This window comes from Nilaparvata lugens, chromosome 10 (assembly GCF_014356525.2).
Source record: "Nilaparvata lugens isolate BPH chromosome 10, ASM1435652v1, whole genome shotgun sequence".
NCBI lineage: Eukaryota > Metazoa > Arthropoda > Insecta > Hemiptera > Delphacidae > Nilaparvata > Nilaparvata lugens.
The window spans coordinates 30154732-30172231 of NC_052513.1; the positions used below are offsets into that span (position 1 = coordinate 30154732).

Consider the following 17500-nt stretch of genomic DNA (forward strand, 5'->3'; position numbering starts at 1 on the left):
AATCTCGAGAAATCCTGATGTAGGCTAACCATCATAAAATCATGAAAAATGAAATTTTTTTATTTTCTCGAAAATCCATGATGTAAATCTCAGAAAATCCATGATGTAGGCTAACCATCATGAAAATCATGAAAAATTGAAATTTTTATTTTCTCGAAAATCCATGATGTAAATCACAGAAAATCCATGATGTAGGCTAACCATCATGAAAATCATGAAAAATTGAAATTTTTTTTTTCTCGAAAATCCATGATGTAGGCTAACCATCATGAAAATCATGAAAAATTGAAATTTTTTTTTCTCGAAAATCCATGATGTAATCTCAGAAAATCCATGATGTAGCTAACCATCATGAAAATCATGAAAAATTGAAATTTTTTATTTTCTCGAAAATCCATGATGTAACACCATCATGAAAATCATGAAAAATTGAAATTTTTTATTTTCTCGAAAATCCATGATGTAACACCATCATGAAAATCATGAAAAATTGAAAATTTTTCATTTTCTCGAAAATCCATGATGTAAATCTCAGAAAATCCATGATGTAGGCTAACCATCATGAAAATCATGAAAAATTGAAATTTTTTTTTTCTCGAAAATCCATGATGTAAATCTCAGAAAATCCATGATGTAGGCTAACCATCATGAAAATCATGAAAAATGAAATTTTTTATTTTCTCGAAAATCCATGATGTAAATCTCAGAAAATCCATGATGTAGGCTAACCATCATGAAAATCATGAAAAATTTAAATTTTTTATTTTCTCGAAAATCCATGATGTAACACCATCATGAAAATCATGAAAAATTGATTTTTTTTATTTTCTCGAAAATCCATGATGTAACACCATCATGAAAATCATGAAAAATTGAAATTTTTTATTTTCTCGAAAATCCATGATGTAAATCTCAGAAAATCCATGATGTAGGCTAACCATCATGGAAATCATGAAAAATTGAAATTTTTTTTTTCTCGAAAATCCATGATGTAAATCTCAGAAAATCCATGATGTAGGCTAACCATCATGAAAATCATGAAAAATTGAAATTTTTTATTTTCTCGAAAATCCATGATGTAAATCTCAGAAAATCCATGATGTAGGCTAACCATCATGAAAATCATGAAAAATTGAAATTTTTTATTTTCTCGAAAATCCATGATGTAAATCTCAGAAAATCCATGATGTAGGCTAACCATCATGAAAATCATGAAAAATTGAATTTTTTTTTTCTCGAAAATCCATGATGTAAATCTCAGAAAATCCATGATGTAGGCTAACCATCATGAAAATCATGAAAAATTGAAATTTTTTATTTTCTCGAAAATCCATGATGTAAATCTCAGAAAATCCATGATGTAGGCTAACCATCATGAAAATCATGAAAAATTGAAATTTTTTATTTTCTCGAAAATCCATGATGTAAATCTCAGAAAATCCATGATGTAGGCTAACCATCATGAAAATCATGAAAAATTAAATTTTTTATTTTCTCGAAAATCCATGATGTAACACCATCATGAAAATCATGAAAAATTGAAATTTTTTATTTTCTCGAAAATCCATGATGTAACACCATCATGAAAATCATGAAAAATTGAAATTTTTTATTTTCTCGAAAATCCATGATGTAAATCTCAGAAAATCCATGATGTAGGCTAACCATCATGAAAATCATGAAAAATTGAATTTTTTTTTTCTCGAAAATCCATGATGTAATTCTCAGAAAATCCATGATGTAAATCTCAGAAAATCCATGATGTAGGCTAACCATCATGAAAATCATGAAAAATTGAAATTTTTTATTTTCTCGAAAATCCATGATGTAAATCTCAGAAAATCCATGATGTAGGCTAACCATCATGAAAATCATGAAAAATTGAAATTTTTTATTTTCTCGAAAATCCATGATGTAAATCTCAGAAAATCCATGATGTAGGCTAACCATCATGAAAATCATGAAAAATTGAAATTTTTTATTTTCTCGAAAATCCATGATGTAAATCTCAGAAAATCCATGATGTAGGCTACCATCATGAAAATCATGAAAAATTGAAATTTTTTATTTTCTCGAAAATCCATGATGTAAATCTCAGAAAATCCATGATGTAGGCTAACCATCATGAAAATCATGAAAAATGAAATTTTTTATTTTCTCGAAAATCCATGATGTAAATCTCAGAAAATCCATGATGTAGCTAACCATCATGAAAATCATGAAAAATTGAAATTTTTTTTTTCTCGAAAATCCATGATGTAAATCTCAGAAAATCCATGATGTAGGCTAACCATCATGAAAATCATGAAAAATTGATTTTTTTTATTTTCTCGAAAATCCATGATGTAAATCTCAGAAAATCCATGATGTAGGCTAACCATCATGAAAATCATGAAAAATTTAAATTTTTTATTTTCTCGAAAATCCATGATGTAAATCTCAGAAAATCCATGATGTAGGCTAACCATCATGAAAATCATGAAAAATTGAAATTTTTTATTTTCTCGAAAATCCATGATGTAAATCTCGAAAATCCATGATGTAGGCTAACCATCATGAAAATCATGAAAAATTGAAATTTTTTATTTTCTCGAAAATCCATGATGTAAATCTCAGAAAATCCATGATGTAGGCTAACCATCATGAAAATCATAAAAATTGAAATTTTTTATTTTCTCGGAAATCCATGATGTAAATCTCAGAAAATCCATGATGTAGGCTAACCATCATGAAAATCATGAAAAATTTAAATTTTTTATTTTCTCGAAAATCCATGATGTAAATCTCAGAAAATCCATGATGTAGGGAGGCTAACCATCATGAAAATCATGAAAAATTGAAATTTTTATTTTCTCGAAAATCCATGATGTAATCTCAGAAAATCCATGATGTAGCTAACCATCATGAAAATCATGAAAAATTGAAATTTTTTATTTTCTCGAAAATCCATGATGTAAATCTCAGAAAATCCATGATGTAGGCTAACCATCATGAAAATCATGAAAAATTGAATTTTTTATTTTCTCGAAAATCCATGATGTAAATCTCAGAAAATCCATGATGTAGGCTAACCATCATGAAAATCATGAAAAATTGAAATTTTTTATTTTCTCGAAAATCCATGATGTAAATCTCAGAAAATCCATGATGTAGGCTAACCATCATGAAAATCATGAAAAATTGAAATTTTTATTTTCTCGAAAATCCATGATGTAAATCTCAGAAAATCCATGATGTAGGCTAACCATCATGAAAATCATGAAAAATTGAAATTTTTTATTTTCTCGAAAATCCATGATGTAATCTCAGAAAATCCATGATGTAGGCTAACCATCATGAAAATCATGAAAAATTGAAATTTTTTATTTTCTCGAAAATCCATGATGTAACACCATCATGAAAATCATGAAAAATTGAAATTTTTCATTTTTTCGAAAATCCATGATGTAAATCTCAGAAAATCCATGATGTAGGCTAACCATCATGAAAATCATGAAAAATTGAAATTTTTTATTTTCTCGGAAATCCATGATGTAAATCTCAGAAAATCCATGATGTAGGCTAACCATCATGAAAATCATGAAAAATTTAAATTTTTTATTTTCTCGAAAATCCATGATGTAAATCTCAGAAAATCCATGATGTAGGGAGGCTAACCATCATGAAAATCTTGAAGAATTGAAATTTTTTATTCTCTCGAAAATCCATGATGTAAATCTCAGAAAATCCATGATGTAGGCTAACCATCATGAAAATCATGAAAAATTGAAATTTTTTATTTTCTCGAAAATCCATGATGTAAATCACAGAAAATCCATGATGTAGGCTAACCATCATGAAAATCATGAAAAATTGAATTTTTTTATTTTCTCGAAAATCCATGATGTAAATCTCAGAAAATCCATGATGTAGGCTAACCATCATGAAAATCATGAAAAATTTAAATTTTCTATTTTCTCGAAAATCCATGATGTAAATCTTAGAAAATCCATGATGTAGGCTAACCACCATGAAAATCATGAAAAATTGAAATTTTCTATTTTCTCGAAAATCCATTATGTAAATCTCAGAAAATCCATGATGTAGGCTAACTATCATGAAAATCATGAAAAATTGAATTTTTTTTTTCTCGAAAATCCATGATGTAATTCTCAGAAAATCCATGATGTAGGCTAACCATCATGAAAATCATGAAAAATTGAATTTTTTATTTTCTCGAAAATCCATGATGTAAATATCAGAAAATCCATGATGTAGGCTAACCATCATGAAAATCTTGAAGAATTGAAATTTTTCATCATGAAAATCATGAAAAATTGAAATTTTTTATTTTCTCAAAAATCCATGATGTAAATCTCAGGAAATCCATGATGTAGGCTAACTATCATGAGAATCATGAAACATTGAAATTTTTTATTTTCTCGAAAATCCATGATGTAAATCTCAGAAAATCCATGATGTAGGCTAACCATCATGAGAATCATGAAAAATTGAAATTTTTTATTTTCTCGAAAATCCATGATGTAAATCTCAGGAAATCCATGATGTTGGCTAACCATCATGAAAATCATGAAAAATTGAAATTTTTTATTTTCTCGAAAATCCATGATGTAACACCATCATGAAAATCATGAAAAATTGAAATTTTTTATTTTCTCGAAAATCCATGATGTAAATCTCAGGAAATTCATGATGTAGGCTAACCATCATGAAAATCATGAAAAATTGAAATTTTTTATTTTCTCGAAAATCCATGATGTAAATCTCAGAAAATCCATGATGTAGCCTTAACCATCATGAAAATCATGAAAAATTGAAATTTTTCATTTTCTCGAAAATCCATTATGTAAATCTCAGAAAATCCATGATGTAGGCTAACCATCATGAAAATCATGAAAAATTGAAATTTTTTATTTTCTCGAAAATCCGTGATGTAACACCATCATGAAAATCATGAAAAATTGAAATTTTTGGCAGAAATAGCTGAAAACTGGAAAATGAGCCGAAAATACGAGGTTTTCGGACCATTCTGTATCTAGCACAAGGAAATTTTGCATAAAGAAATTGGTTATGGACTTTTTCGACCAAATTTGACTTTTGATGCATGATTTTGGACCGCCTCGACGAGCTGAGAAGAATGAAGTGTAGTACGATGAGATCCGAGCATTGTGTCGGTTATAAGTTATGTGTTTGAAATTTTGATCCTTGAGGTGTCCTTAAGCGCGCCTCTCCACTAGGAAATACTGAAATGAAGTGCATCTAACGGGTGATTCTCATGGAACATAATCTCATGAACTTATGTCATTGTGCGAGGACAATGTCAATGTGAGTGAGGACAATGTAGTTGGTGATGATGGTTGAAGCTGAAAATTAGGTGTTTTTCACAATACAAGGAGCATTCTTGTCATATGTACCTGAAAATCTACGAGATATAGAGCGCCCTACCTGATCTTTGATTGTAGAGCACAAAAATACGCCCAGAGGGATTTTGAATTATACAACTTAATTGTAACCATCGGAAGATATTGTTGATCAAAAACTAAAATTCATCAAAATTTATTTTTCTTCAAATTTCACTCATTTTTGAAAAATCATAACTCAGTTTTGGAGATAGAGAGTTCTCATTTTATGCTGAATTTTATAATCTAAAAAAAAGGCAAGAGCAATTTTTTTTTGTCCGATCACTAGATTTGGCAGAAATAGCTGAAAACTGGAAAATGAGCCGAAAATACGAGGTTTTCGGGCCATTCTGTATCTAGCACAAGGAAATTTTGCATGAAGAAATTGGTTATGGACTTCTCTCATATATCCAAATAATATATTGAAAAATCATAACTACAATGTTATTATATAAGGCTCAACTCAAGAAGAGACTCGACTCTAGTCGAGACCATTAGTTACCAAATGACCAGTCGATTCTAGTCTGCGCGACTGTCACCCTTTGAAAACATAAATGCAATCGACTATAGTCGAGTCTCTTCTCGACCTGAGTCGCGTAAGTGTGAGTTAAGCCTTAATTGCAAGCACGAATGTATACAGTGACTGGACTATATGTAGCACATAACCTATTAATTCATTAGATTCGATGATTCATTTGCTATGGATCGTATAAGCAATAAATTAGCCAACAATTGTAATTCATCTGAGGCCATAGAGCTTAGACACCCTAAAAATTCAATAAGTCATCGAATCTAATGAATTTATAGGTTATGTGCTCTAGCCGTGACAGCTGCAGTGTTGCGTCTCGAGCTTTCTGCCTTTAGCCGCCAGTGCCGGTTGCCTGAAGCAATCTTTTTAAAAGGCATTCTCTGACTGGTTTTCGTGAAATTAATCACGGTTAAAATCTAACCGGCTTTTGTACAACCGGCACTAAGGAATGGCACCTATGTGAAATTCTAACAAATTGGAGTAAAGTTTTCATTCTATTGATCTCAAAGTTTTTTTTCTCACATTTTATATATTATGATCATACTTTTGATTTAGTTGTTTTTATACCTACATTCCACATTGACTAAAAACTAATTTCATCCAATTTTCCCAGTTTTAGCTTAAATTGGATTGCAACTTCAAGTTAATCCAAGAGTCAAAAATGTTCAACATAATATTATAGGTACTTGAAATTAATCTTGATTCAATAAAACCTGAAAAAGAGTCTACATTGATATAGTGGATTCAAGTTTCTGTTCTTTTAAATTTGCAAATAAATTTTCAATTCCAGAAAACCTGACCAATGTAAGCGCCCCTTTAGCGATTTGAGCCGCGCGGCTATAAAGCCACAGAGAAGGAATATCTTTTACTTTGTGCTAGAGACTTGACAATGGCGACAGACAGATAACAGATTTGACACTGGCGACAGTTAAAGATAACTCAACAACTATTTTAGTTGTGGAAAATATTAATTTATCTTCGTTAACATTTCTTTAATCTCCAATTTCTTTCATTTAGAATTTATTTAACCTTGTAAGCATTTTTTTAATCAGAAATTTATATAATCTACTGTGGTTTATCAGCTACAATAATTATTATTAGCCTATTCAAATTGTGAGACCCATTAATTTAAGAGAGAAAGCAATAGGAATGTCCTACACACACATTAGTGCATTGGTTTAAATTTAATTTTGAATGCAGAATCCTGAGGTGTAGTAGTCTCGCTCGAATTCGCGCTGTAGACAACTACGAATCGGTCTAGACAAATACAACTTTTCATGTTCCGACAACTACGAATATTCAAACTACGATTCATTACAAAGCGCATGCGCCATAAAAATGCTCTGTCGCCAGTGTCAAGTTTAGACAAACAGGATTAAATAAGGAACAATTTCAATCACATCAATAAATTTTATATTCTCTGAACGTTATGTTAGTAATGCTTATCTAGCAAAACACAATTTTTCTCTGGACAGACAATATTTTAAATATGGTTTAGTTTGACAATGGGTGGAGTTTGGAGGGGGGAGGTTACATTTAGGGAGGTTACAAGACAATATTACAAACATATAGACCTACGCGGCCGGTACCAAAACAGGCGTATCAATAAACTTGCAATAATTACAATAATATGAGACAGGAAATTTTACGGAAAGTATTTAACATTAGAGAAATATCCAACAATTCCATAACCGAATACAATACCTAATTTCCTAACAACCGGATATTTCATTATATAGCTTAAAGCATTCAAACATTACAAAAAAAAACTGAAGTCGGAACCAGCGAAGATATTGGAATTAGTTTTGATTGTGATTTATGATACATCATCGTATAGATTAATGAATGAATTATGATGCAGTGCAAACAACTTTAAAATATCAATTTCAGAAAACTATTATTAGAATTTCACCATTAACTTGAATGAATACATTATTAAGTACAATGCCATTCTTAATGAGAGGTGATACGTAAGCATGAGCAAATTGCAAACAATTTGAGAGTATAAAAATCAAGAGACAGTTAATATATGAGTGATATCCGAATAATATATGAATAATTTATAATAAGATAAAAAATAATTCCAAAGTACCCTTGTATTTTGAAAACTGTTTTATATAAATAAGTGGAGCTCAGTGTAGTGTTAGCATGGTTTCTGTCAGCAGAACTGAAATTGATTGGAAAGTGCTAAAGCAGCATTAAATGGATTGCAGCTATATATAGAGCAAATAGAGTTATAGTTTATTGCTCAGCTACAGTTGTTTGGATAGGTATATCTAAAAATAATTTTAAATTATTGAACATTTTATTGTCTTTGAATAGTTGAATAATATAAGAGTATCCTCTATCAAGAATACCCAGCTCAAGAGTAATTTAAATTTGACAAGTTTGAAATTGTAATTAATATTTTACAAATCAAAATGCGTTGTTTAAATGGTAATTGATATTTTACAAGTTGTATGAATACGACATTCAAATTCATTGGTGCAATAATATTGTGATAATATATAATTGATGATGTCAAACACGTACAAAAATCCCACGTTCCAAAGTAAATGATAAACCAATGATGTGATATCAATTAACACCAATTAATATATTGCAATCATATTTATAAAAAAGAGGTAAACATCATAATTATTTACTTACTACGAGTGAAGAAATATTGATTAGCTTCCGCATAAATTATAAACAGACAAGTATACTAAACTAGGCTCCAGCAGTCGACTTGAAATAAAATAATACAAACATACAAAATGATCATCGATCATACACACTAAACTATAAAATAAAACTCAAAATAAAATAACAAATTTCTTGAATAGATCAGGATCTTGTTAGAACTAGAACTATAATTAAAGAAGGTTAATGTTAAATAATAAAAATATATACTCATGAATACATAATTGCAAAAATTAAACAAAGCAGTCATGACACTCCTAGATGGATTAAATAGTATCACAGTTGTTCAATACACTCAGATAATAATGGTTTACTCATCAATTACCAGAATTGAGATCAGATTGAACACTTCAGAACAGCAATTCCAAAGTTTTCATGTAAAATAAAAGTTTTCTGTCAACCAAGTTTTAGATTTCCTTGAATATTACAAAATTGTTGGTAATTCTAGTACTTTGTAATAGACATAATTATATAGTTGGATATAGGTATAGTAGAAAGGGAAGAACTGTAGCCATATAAATTACACTTCACTAAAACATTTCTTGTTTGAATTTTGTTGAAAATCAATGGTTTGTAAATTTGTAATCACTCAATAAAGATAAAAACCAATTTCATCAAACTCAATTAAAAAATTCAATTGTATTTATTGTAATTATAATTAGTTAATGTATACTCAGGTAATGAGTAAATATAGCAAAGCTCATTCATCCATTTTTCGTATCTATGGTTTGAATTCGCATTCTGTCTAATCAGAATTATTGATCAAGTATTAGGGAAATGGAGAAGTAAAATAAATCTTTCATTAGGATTGTATTGATTTTGTTTTACGAAAATAAGTAATCCATGGATAGTACAGTTGAAGAAATTAAATATTGACGAATGGAAATTCTGTTTCTGGATTTCAAATTACATTTTCATTACAATAAAGTCAGTGATTCCGGATTTCAAATTACATTTTCAGTAAAATTGAGTCAGTGATTTTAACAATTTAGTAGGCCATTTCAAATTTTTAAGTAAGGTATAAGAAGCTTTGATTAATTGAAGTTGCTAAAAACCAAGGCTCCAATAAAACATTCAGCAAGAAGATGGGACCTATTCAACAAACAAATGCTGCAGAACAGGAGCTGACTGACTGAAGTGCCCCCACACTAAACGGAAACTGAATCTCATTTTACAAGTCTTCACTCTCCAAAGAGTATTATTCAAAAATGGCTTTAATTTATCGCAAATATTTATAAATCAAAACAGATCATATAGATGTATAGAAAAGTGTCTTAAATTCGACATGAGATGTCTACAATACATGGTAATCATAACAATTGTTTTTCTTAAATGCTTTTAAGAATTGATTCTGGTTTCCAATGAAGCTTAGAAAATTATTTCAACGATAATTTGTACATTCAATAGCAGAGTACTTACTTTCAAAATACACATACATAGTAATGGTCAATTAATATTAAAATGAATATAACAAATAATAATAATAATAGATCAGACTTTTAACAGTTAAACTATAAGACTAAATGACTCTTATGACCAAGCTCTGGTGAAATTGATCTGGTACGGAATATGTTTGGATATCTGAAATCGGTTATTTATTCAATTTTTAAACAAATTTCTTCTTATAGTACTCCTAGACTAAAAATAATTGAATTTATTATTCAAAGAAAAATAAAGTTTCATGAATCAGACAACAGAAAAAATAAAATATATAAAAATAATTGGACTGATGTCATATGGATGTGAATCTGAAAAAAATTAAATACAAAGTCTCGAATGATGATTATCATGATTTAATTTCAAATAAGATTACATCAAATCACAAGCTTCTCACTACAAAGCAGTCTGGAGTTATAGAGGAAATAACAACGAGATTTACTTCAGAAAATTCAAGGAAACTCCAGTGGTTAAACCATAAGTATAGTTACCCTTCAAGCAACATCAAGAACCAAACACGTAACATCAAATCTAAAAACCTTTTCAAACCACCAAAACCCGGTCATAAAGCCTTATATCACAACACATACAGTAACAAGCACCAAGTTCATCTACTGTGAGAGTGAGCTTTATTTTTTGAAATCGCCAATATTGAAAAAAGCCATTAAAAGCATAACTGTTTCAATCTGTATCAACTGCTGATTAAGTTGATAACATTTTGTCAAGTTTTTCAAATTAGGAAAATTTCCAAAAATCAACAGTTGATTGGATAACAGCTATCTACACACTTTTCTAGAAACATTATCCTTACCAATAATAATGACTTTAATAAAAAAAAACTATTATATTACATCGAAATTCTAAGTGGTGGCATCACAAAATTCAATTTGAATAAATTTTAATCGAAATTAATTGAATACCAAAATAAGAACGACTTTGGTACACTTCAAGAGAGATTACAATCTCTTTCTTAATGGATAATCTTTTGATGATCCTCAATTCCATTAATAAAATATGAGTCTATTATTTAATATGCTCTCAGAATAAACAAGCTTTGATAAAATACTCTTTGAACAAGTTAATAAGTAAATTTCTATCAGACTAATAAAAACACATTTTGAATAAAAGCCAACTCTCAGAGTAAATACGATAAAGGTCAAAATCTGTTGAGTACCCCAAACTCTTTTTTGATCATGAAATAAATATAAGAAAATGTAAGTGAAAATATCACTTGAAAATGGCATCAATGTCCGAAACATGTTGTGATTAAATTATTCAAAAAGGGTACTGAGATTTTTATTTTCCTTTCTATTATTTTTTTAAATATAAGAACTATGTTCTTATTTTCTTCATATGGTAGAGTATATTAAAATATTTAAACGAATTTTCATAATTTGGTTTATGACTAGTAAGAACATTGCGCTGAGAATAAGCCAAACCATTTTCTTGAAATTGCATACAATTCAAAAGTTTTTCTATGAACTTCATCCTAGATTCGATCAAGAAATCACGAGTTTCACAACAATTTGAAGTCATCCAAGGTTAATCATCCTGGTGGAGGCTGCCATGCCTGCCAATGCATTCCGTACATGCGCTGCGTTTGTGGTACTACAGAAGCAAAATAATCGCTGCCACATCTAAACATGCGATAGTTGGTCTGCAACCGGCCCAAGGCCGGTTATTGAATGGTTGAGTTCAAAGCCACTGATCAATTCCATCGGGATTTTTTTTACGTTCAGTAAAAAACCTGATCACAGATTAGTGATCACAGATGAACCACAGAATGAAAAGTCGGCTAGTATCTTGACGCCATAATCCGCCATCTCGAAAGAAAGTGTAGCATTGTAATACAGCAGCAGTTTTGATTTCTAACAAGATGATGCAGTCAGGTGCCGTGGTCTTGGTGCACTCAAATCTTGGTTAGATTGATACCTTCCATTTTGTGTGTATTCTGTGGCTGAACGGTTGCTCATGAGTCATAACTGACAGATGATGTTCCCCTGTTGATCATATTTTGTAAACAAAACTAGAACTTAACCTATTTCATTGTAATCAATTAAAATGGAAAACCATCAGGTAATTGGAGTAGTTTTAAATGCTTTGCCATGTCTGTTTACGTTCAGCTACTCTATTTACGTTCTTTTCCATCGGTGGAAAAGTACGATTAACTGATCAGTGAACGAACCGGATATGACGTATTTTTTTTCTTATCAGTTAGACCAAAGACCTTGAAGAGGTATAAACTCACAATACCTATGCCTTCCCAATGCTAGCTCTTACTTGAAATTAAAGGTTCCATTGAGGTATTTTAGCGCCTGATATTATATAATATATATTTTTTGTAATATTATAGATCACAAAAATCTTCAAGATCTTTAGTATGTAATAATCTTCCAGGCTGTCCCCTTAATGGCCGATTCCAATTCCAAATAATCTAGCGCTGCATGTGAGTCTATGCATCGTTCAACGACAAAACAGTGGTTTGTTCAGAACCACGTTCACTCACCGATCAGTGGCTTTGAACTCAACCATTAATGAAAATGTTGGAATGTTTTGATAAGGAACAGCTGACTTCGAGATCCCACACACTTGACATGCCATGCTATGCTTGCCTATTCTCTGAATAAAATCTGTTTGATATTGAGTTTTCAGAGAACCAAAATTCAAGCGGCGTTGCCAGATTGTGTGAAATTGAGACTTTTTCATCCAAACCTTCATGGCTGAATGTATTGTATTTGGCAATACTGCATTGGCTAACACCAGCATTTTAGCCACATTGAATATACAGAGTGGCCCAAAAGTCACTACCAGAAATAAAGTTCAGGTTTGATAAACTCATTGGTTAAATAAACGTTTAAATACACTCTGTATTTAGTCAAATATTAAATAATGTCAATATTTGATCGGCTGGAAGCTCAAGTCTCAACTCATTTTATTTAGACTAATAATTTCACTAATGAAATTGAATAACACTAATTATTTGAACACAGCTTATAGTGAGCTGTGAGCTGTCCCCGTTTACAAGTTTTATAAATGTCTATAGAGCAGGCTCCTATATCTAAATCCAGAGTTGGGAGTACAAAACAGATTATACCTTTATCATTTCGGCGCTCGCCACCATTTGATAATAATAATGATTACAATAATCATAATAATACAATAAAAATAACGGCAAAAAAATTATCTGAGTGTAATGAACTCCTATAACGACACTAGGGAGCGTTGCAAGACGATACTACTACAACTACTAGTAGTGCTATCAGAATAGTGATTAATAGCAGACAAGTGTCTGAGAATTGAGGTTAGAACGATGAAAAAAGTAAGATAAATACAACACCAAGTGATTACGACAACGACAACACAACTACAACTATGGCTGGGGGGCAGGAACACATCGAGTAGGGAGGAGGAGGGGTGGTGACGGTAGTGGTGGTGGGGGAAGGTGAGTGATGCGCATGCGCGAGGTGAGCCAATGAGATGCGAGGACCAAGGCTCGGCCAGTAGTCACAGGGAACAGGTGAAGGGCAGCGACGGAGGCTCCTGGGGGCGCGACTTGCGCTTAACGACGAACCTTCCGCAAGAAGCCGCAGGCGGTAGACCGCAGTCAGCTCCTGCAGCTGTAGAGCTTCCACCTGCCCCATCCACATCGTCCTTCAGTTTCTTTTTAGCGCGCAGATAGTCCTCGCGAGCCACCTCGTCTGAGATCTTCTGGCTGCGAGTTACTGCAAGTGACAAAAGTTCGTCAATAAACGCCTGTTGGGACATCGGTTGCCTGATTTGTGTGTGAACAGTTATCACCGAAATGGCAAATACTATCCACACTGTCAAATCATTATAAAGGTTCATATATGTTCTAATGTTATTTAAATTTGTTTATTAAGAGCTAATTTGTTAAGTTTCAATTTAAGGAGTTTCAAATTTTATATTTCACAAATAAAAGTAAAACAAAGCGGAATTTCAATAAGAAAACAAAATATTACGTTAAATTAATTATTGGAATTTTCTTTTCATAGCGCAATAAAAAATTAAGTACTCTTCCAAACACAAATCCAAAACTTCTTGTTTTGAGAGGAGGCATTCGTAATGATATTTAATATGCTGCCAATAAAATCAGTTCAATAATCAATGTTTGCATGCAGTTATCAGTTTTTGAGTGTCGATAATGTATTGAGACAACATTCATAATTCTATTGAGATTGAATAATTTTCAGGTTAGACAATAAACAGAATAACGACACTTTGAATTGTAACAGTTAAGGATAATATAGATTGCAATCTTCATATAATTCAAATTCATATGAAAAATATATTGATATTTATGCAGTTCATATTTGTCGCCATATTGCTTTTCAAAAGGAGATGGTTGTGCAAATTTGGTTTTTGGTTCATTCTGTGAGCTCATCTTGAATAGATCTGTTTAAAAAAATCATGAAATGAACGTGGTAAAATTTGTATGATTCAATTATTCCGTTAAATGTGAGATAAATGAATTGGGACTGATTATGGGAGAATTAATAAGAGGGTCATGTATTTTTCGATCTCCGATCACATATCACAGACAAGCGGTAAAGGGGTGATTTAAACAGAGCTGAACAGGTTATCATCTTCACCAAACACCATGAGTGATCGGTGATCGGCGCGGCCAGATCTTCAATTATATTGTTGTCGAGTTATAGATATAGACCCCATAAAAAGACCCGCTCATTTGAAGAAGCATGAATTCAGCTACTCTTGCCAAGTGCACAGTGTTATTAGTTATTGCGAGCAAAAAGCAATAGTTCAGCATAAAGATGAATTATTCAAGTTTACGCAGGAAACATTATGAGTGATGACATTGTGCGTGAAAAGTGTCGGAGAATTGAAGAAGTCGGTTGAAATGACTTCTGGTATCGTTTGATCCATGATAACTCGACCGCACAGTGCTGATGCATCCAGCAAATCAAATTGCATCATTTAGATCACCCATCATACAAACCTGACTTGGGCACTAAAAACTTATACCTTTACCCCAAGCTCAAGACATGTCTTTGAGGGCAGAATTTCGGTATGGTAAGGATTACCATAGTATTTTGCATGAACTACAGTGTAACTCGGTTATTGCGGCCTTGGATATAACGTCATATAGCTTCCGCCAAACTATAAGTAATTTACATTATGAAAACGACGGATTTATCGTCAGTTAATTACAAAAACTAATATATAGCGTCAAGAAAATCAGGCCAAGAAATGAGAAGACAACGTAGCCAGACGGAGAAAGTTTTTAGATAAGATTCAGTTATACATATTATATATTTCAAAGTATGTATTTACTAAATTACCTTTTTAAAAGTGTGTTTTCCATAGAAAAACTTAGTTTCTTAATTTTTCCTCAGCTTAAAAATAATATTTTAAAACATCTTTTATTGTGTCCCACTGATATAGCGTCATTAAAAGTGTGGTCCCTTAAATGACGTTTTAACCAAGTTCCACTGTATTCCAACTCAGTTATGGAAATTTATTATTTTTGATAATGAAAAGGTATATTTTTGATGAAGATAATATATTTAAGATAAAATCGAGAATATTATTAACAAGATTCAACAATAAATTAATATTGTTGATATTATTATTGACTTCAAATTGTGTGTAATTATAAACTCTAAACTCTAAATAACCACTAGACTGTTTTAAATTAAAGTTAAAATCGGTTTTGGGCGAATGCCTGTTGTTTGACCTGGATTGTATCTGTTGTGTTATTCATAGACGTAAAAATTTCAAAAAACGTTAAACAAAAGAACGAGTTATATGAATCTTATTGGAAATTTCTTCCTCTTTCCAACCATATCCTTAGAAATTAGATTTTGCCTAATGGTTTTCTAGTCATTGACGTTTTTCAAAAGATATCGAAAAGTCGATATCTCTTGAAAACTAAGGTCGATATAACAACATTTCACTGAACTTTTTTTTATTGCAGACTTCATGTAGAATATCTGGTCTTCAAATTTTGAGAAATACTCTGTATATCAAAAGATATACTTAATAACAATAGATGAGGGTCTGAATTGGAAAGAACACATAAATAACCTCACGACAAAGTTAAATCGTGCATATTACTGTCCTATGTTATTCTCAAGCTATCTCAATCTGTTGATAGGAATACACTTATCATTATCACCATATATTATGCCTAACTTACGTCCATTCTCATCTGTGTTACGGAAATATTTTCTGGGGAAGTTCGACTGACATGAAATATTTTTAATTCAAAAAAAGATCATCAGAGTAATTTTTGGGCTAAGAGCTAGAGATACATGTAAATCTATTTTCTGGCACTCGAAGATCCTCACTCTGCCTGCCATCTATATATATAGCATATATTAATTTTTATAAAGAGTAATATCCATAAATTTCATTTTTGCACAGACAGACATAACTACTCTACGCGTAATCTGAACTTGCTATCATATCCAATTCACAGACATGCCTCCTACGAAAAAAACCTTTTTATTCAGGAATAAGATTGTATAATAAGTTACCCGAGACCATCCGTAAAAAAGAATCATTCCAGCTGTTTAAAAAACTATTGTCAATGTTGACTGAAAAAGTCTATTACTCAGTAGCAGAGTTTATTGTTTATAGATTTTAAGGTGAAATTTATTTTGTTTTGGATGAATAAAGCTGCGTTTACACCGGAGTTAGAACACAAGTTCTTTACATTTTTGTTATCAACTGATGTTAATTACAAAAGTTAATAGCATCATGTTGAGTTGCGTTTACACCGGAGTTGATAACATGAGTTATTAATAAAAAGTTGTCAACTCGACTGAATCGACAAAAATTTATCTTGAAAAAAGTTGATAACTCGTGTTTTCAACAGAAAATCCCTTTTTATTAACAAGACTTATGTTATCCATCGAGAGTCGGTAACTTTTGTTAATAACAGGTTACTATCTTCCGCGCAACCCCCTCGCCCAGCATCCCTACCCTACAACTACATCTGTTCCCTAATAACTACAGCTGCAGACAAAACACGTGACAAAGTTATTAACTTTTGTTGATAACAAAACTAGCAGCCAAAAGGAAATGTTATCAACTTATGTTGAAAACTTTTGTTTTAAACTCTGGTATAAACGCATTATAATTTATTTACATTGGATCGGATGAAGATTATTATGTTAATGATCACACACATGTTTCAATTCAAATTTGAAGACAATTTTTTGCTTTTTATTCCGGCTGTTATATCATATGAATAGTCTCGTTAAATGAAATCATATGAAAGTCAATTATATTGATAACAAGATATTGTTAATAACAAAGAATTTTCTGTTAGAAACATGAGTTTTGTCAAGAGAAATTTTTGACGATTCAGTCAAGTTAATAACTTTTTGTTAATAACTCGTGTTATTAACTCCGGTGTAAACGCAGCTTAAGTCTAAACCTGTGACTCAATATGTATTGATGTTATTGTTTG

General features: G+C 31.1%; 1 protein-coding gene across 1 annotated transcript in view; it reads right to left on the bottom strand.

The window, feature by feature from the left end:
* Positions 1–7324: 7324 nt before the first annotated feature.
* LOC111056275 (SPRY domain-containing SOCS box protein 3) overlaps positions 7325–17500 on the bottom strand; it is a 31561-nt gene continuing 21385 nt past the window's right edge. Inside the window, exon 6 of the mRNA XM_022343629.2 lies at positions 7325–13769. Coding sequence (XP_022199321.1) covers positions 13552–13769 — 218 coding nt within the window. The 3' untranslated portion in view covers positions 7325–13551. The remainder of the gene's footprint in view (positions 13770–17500) is intronic.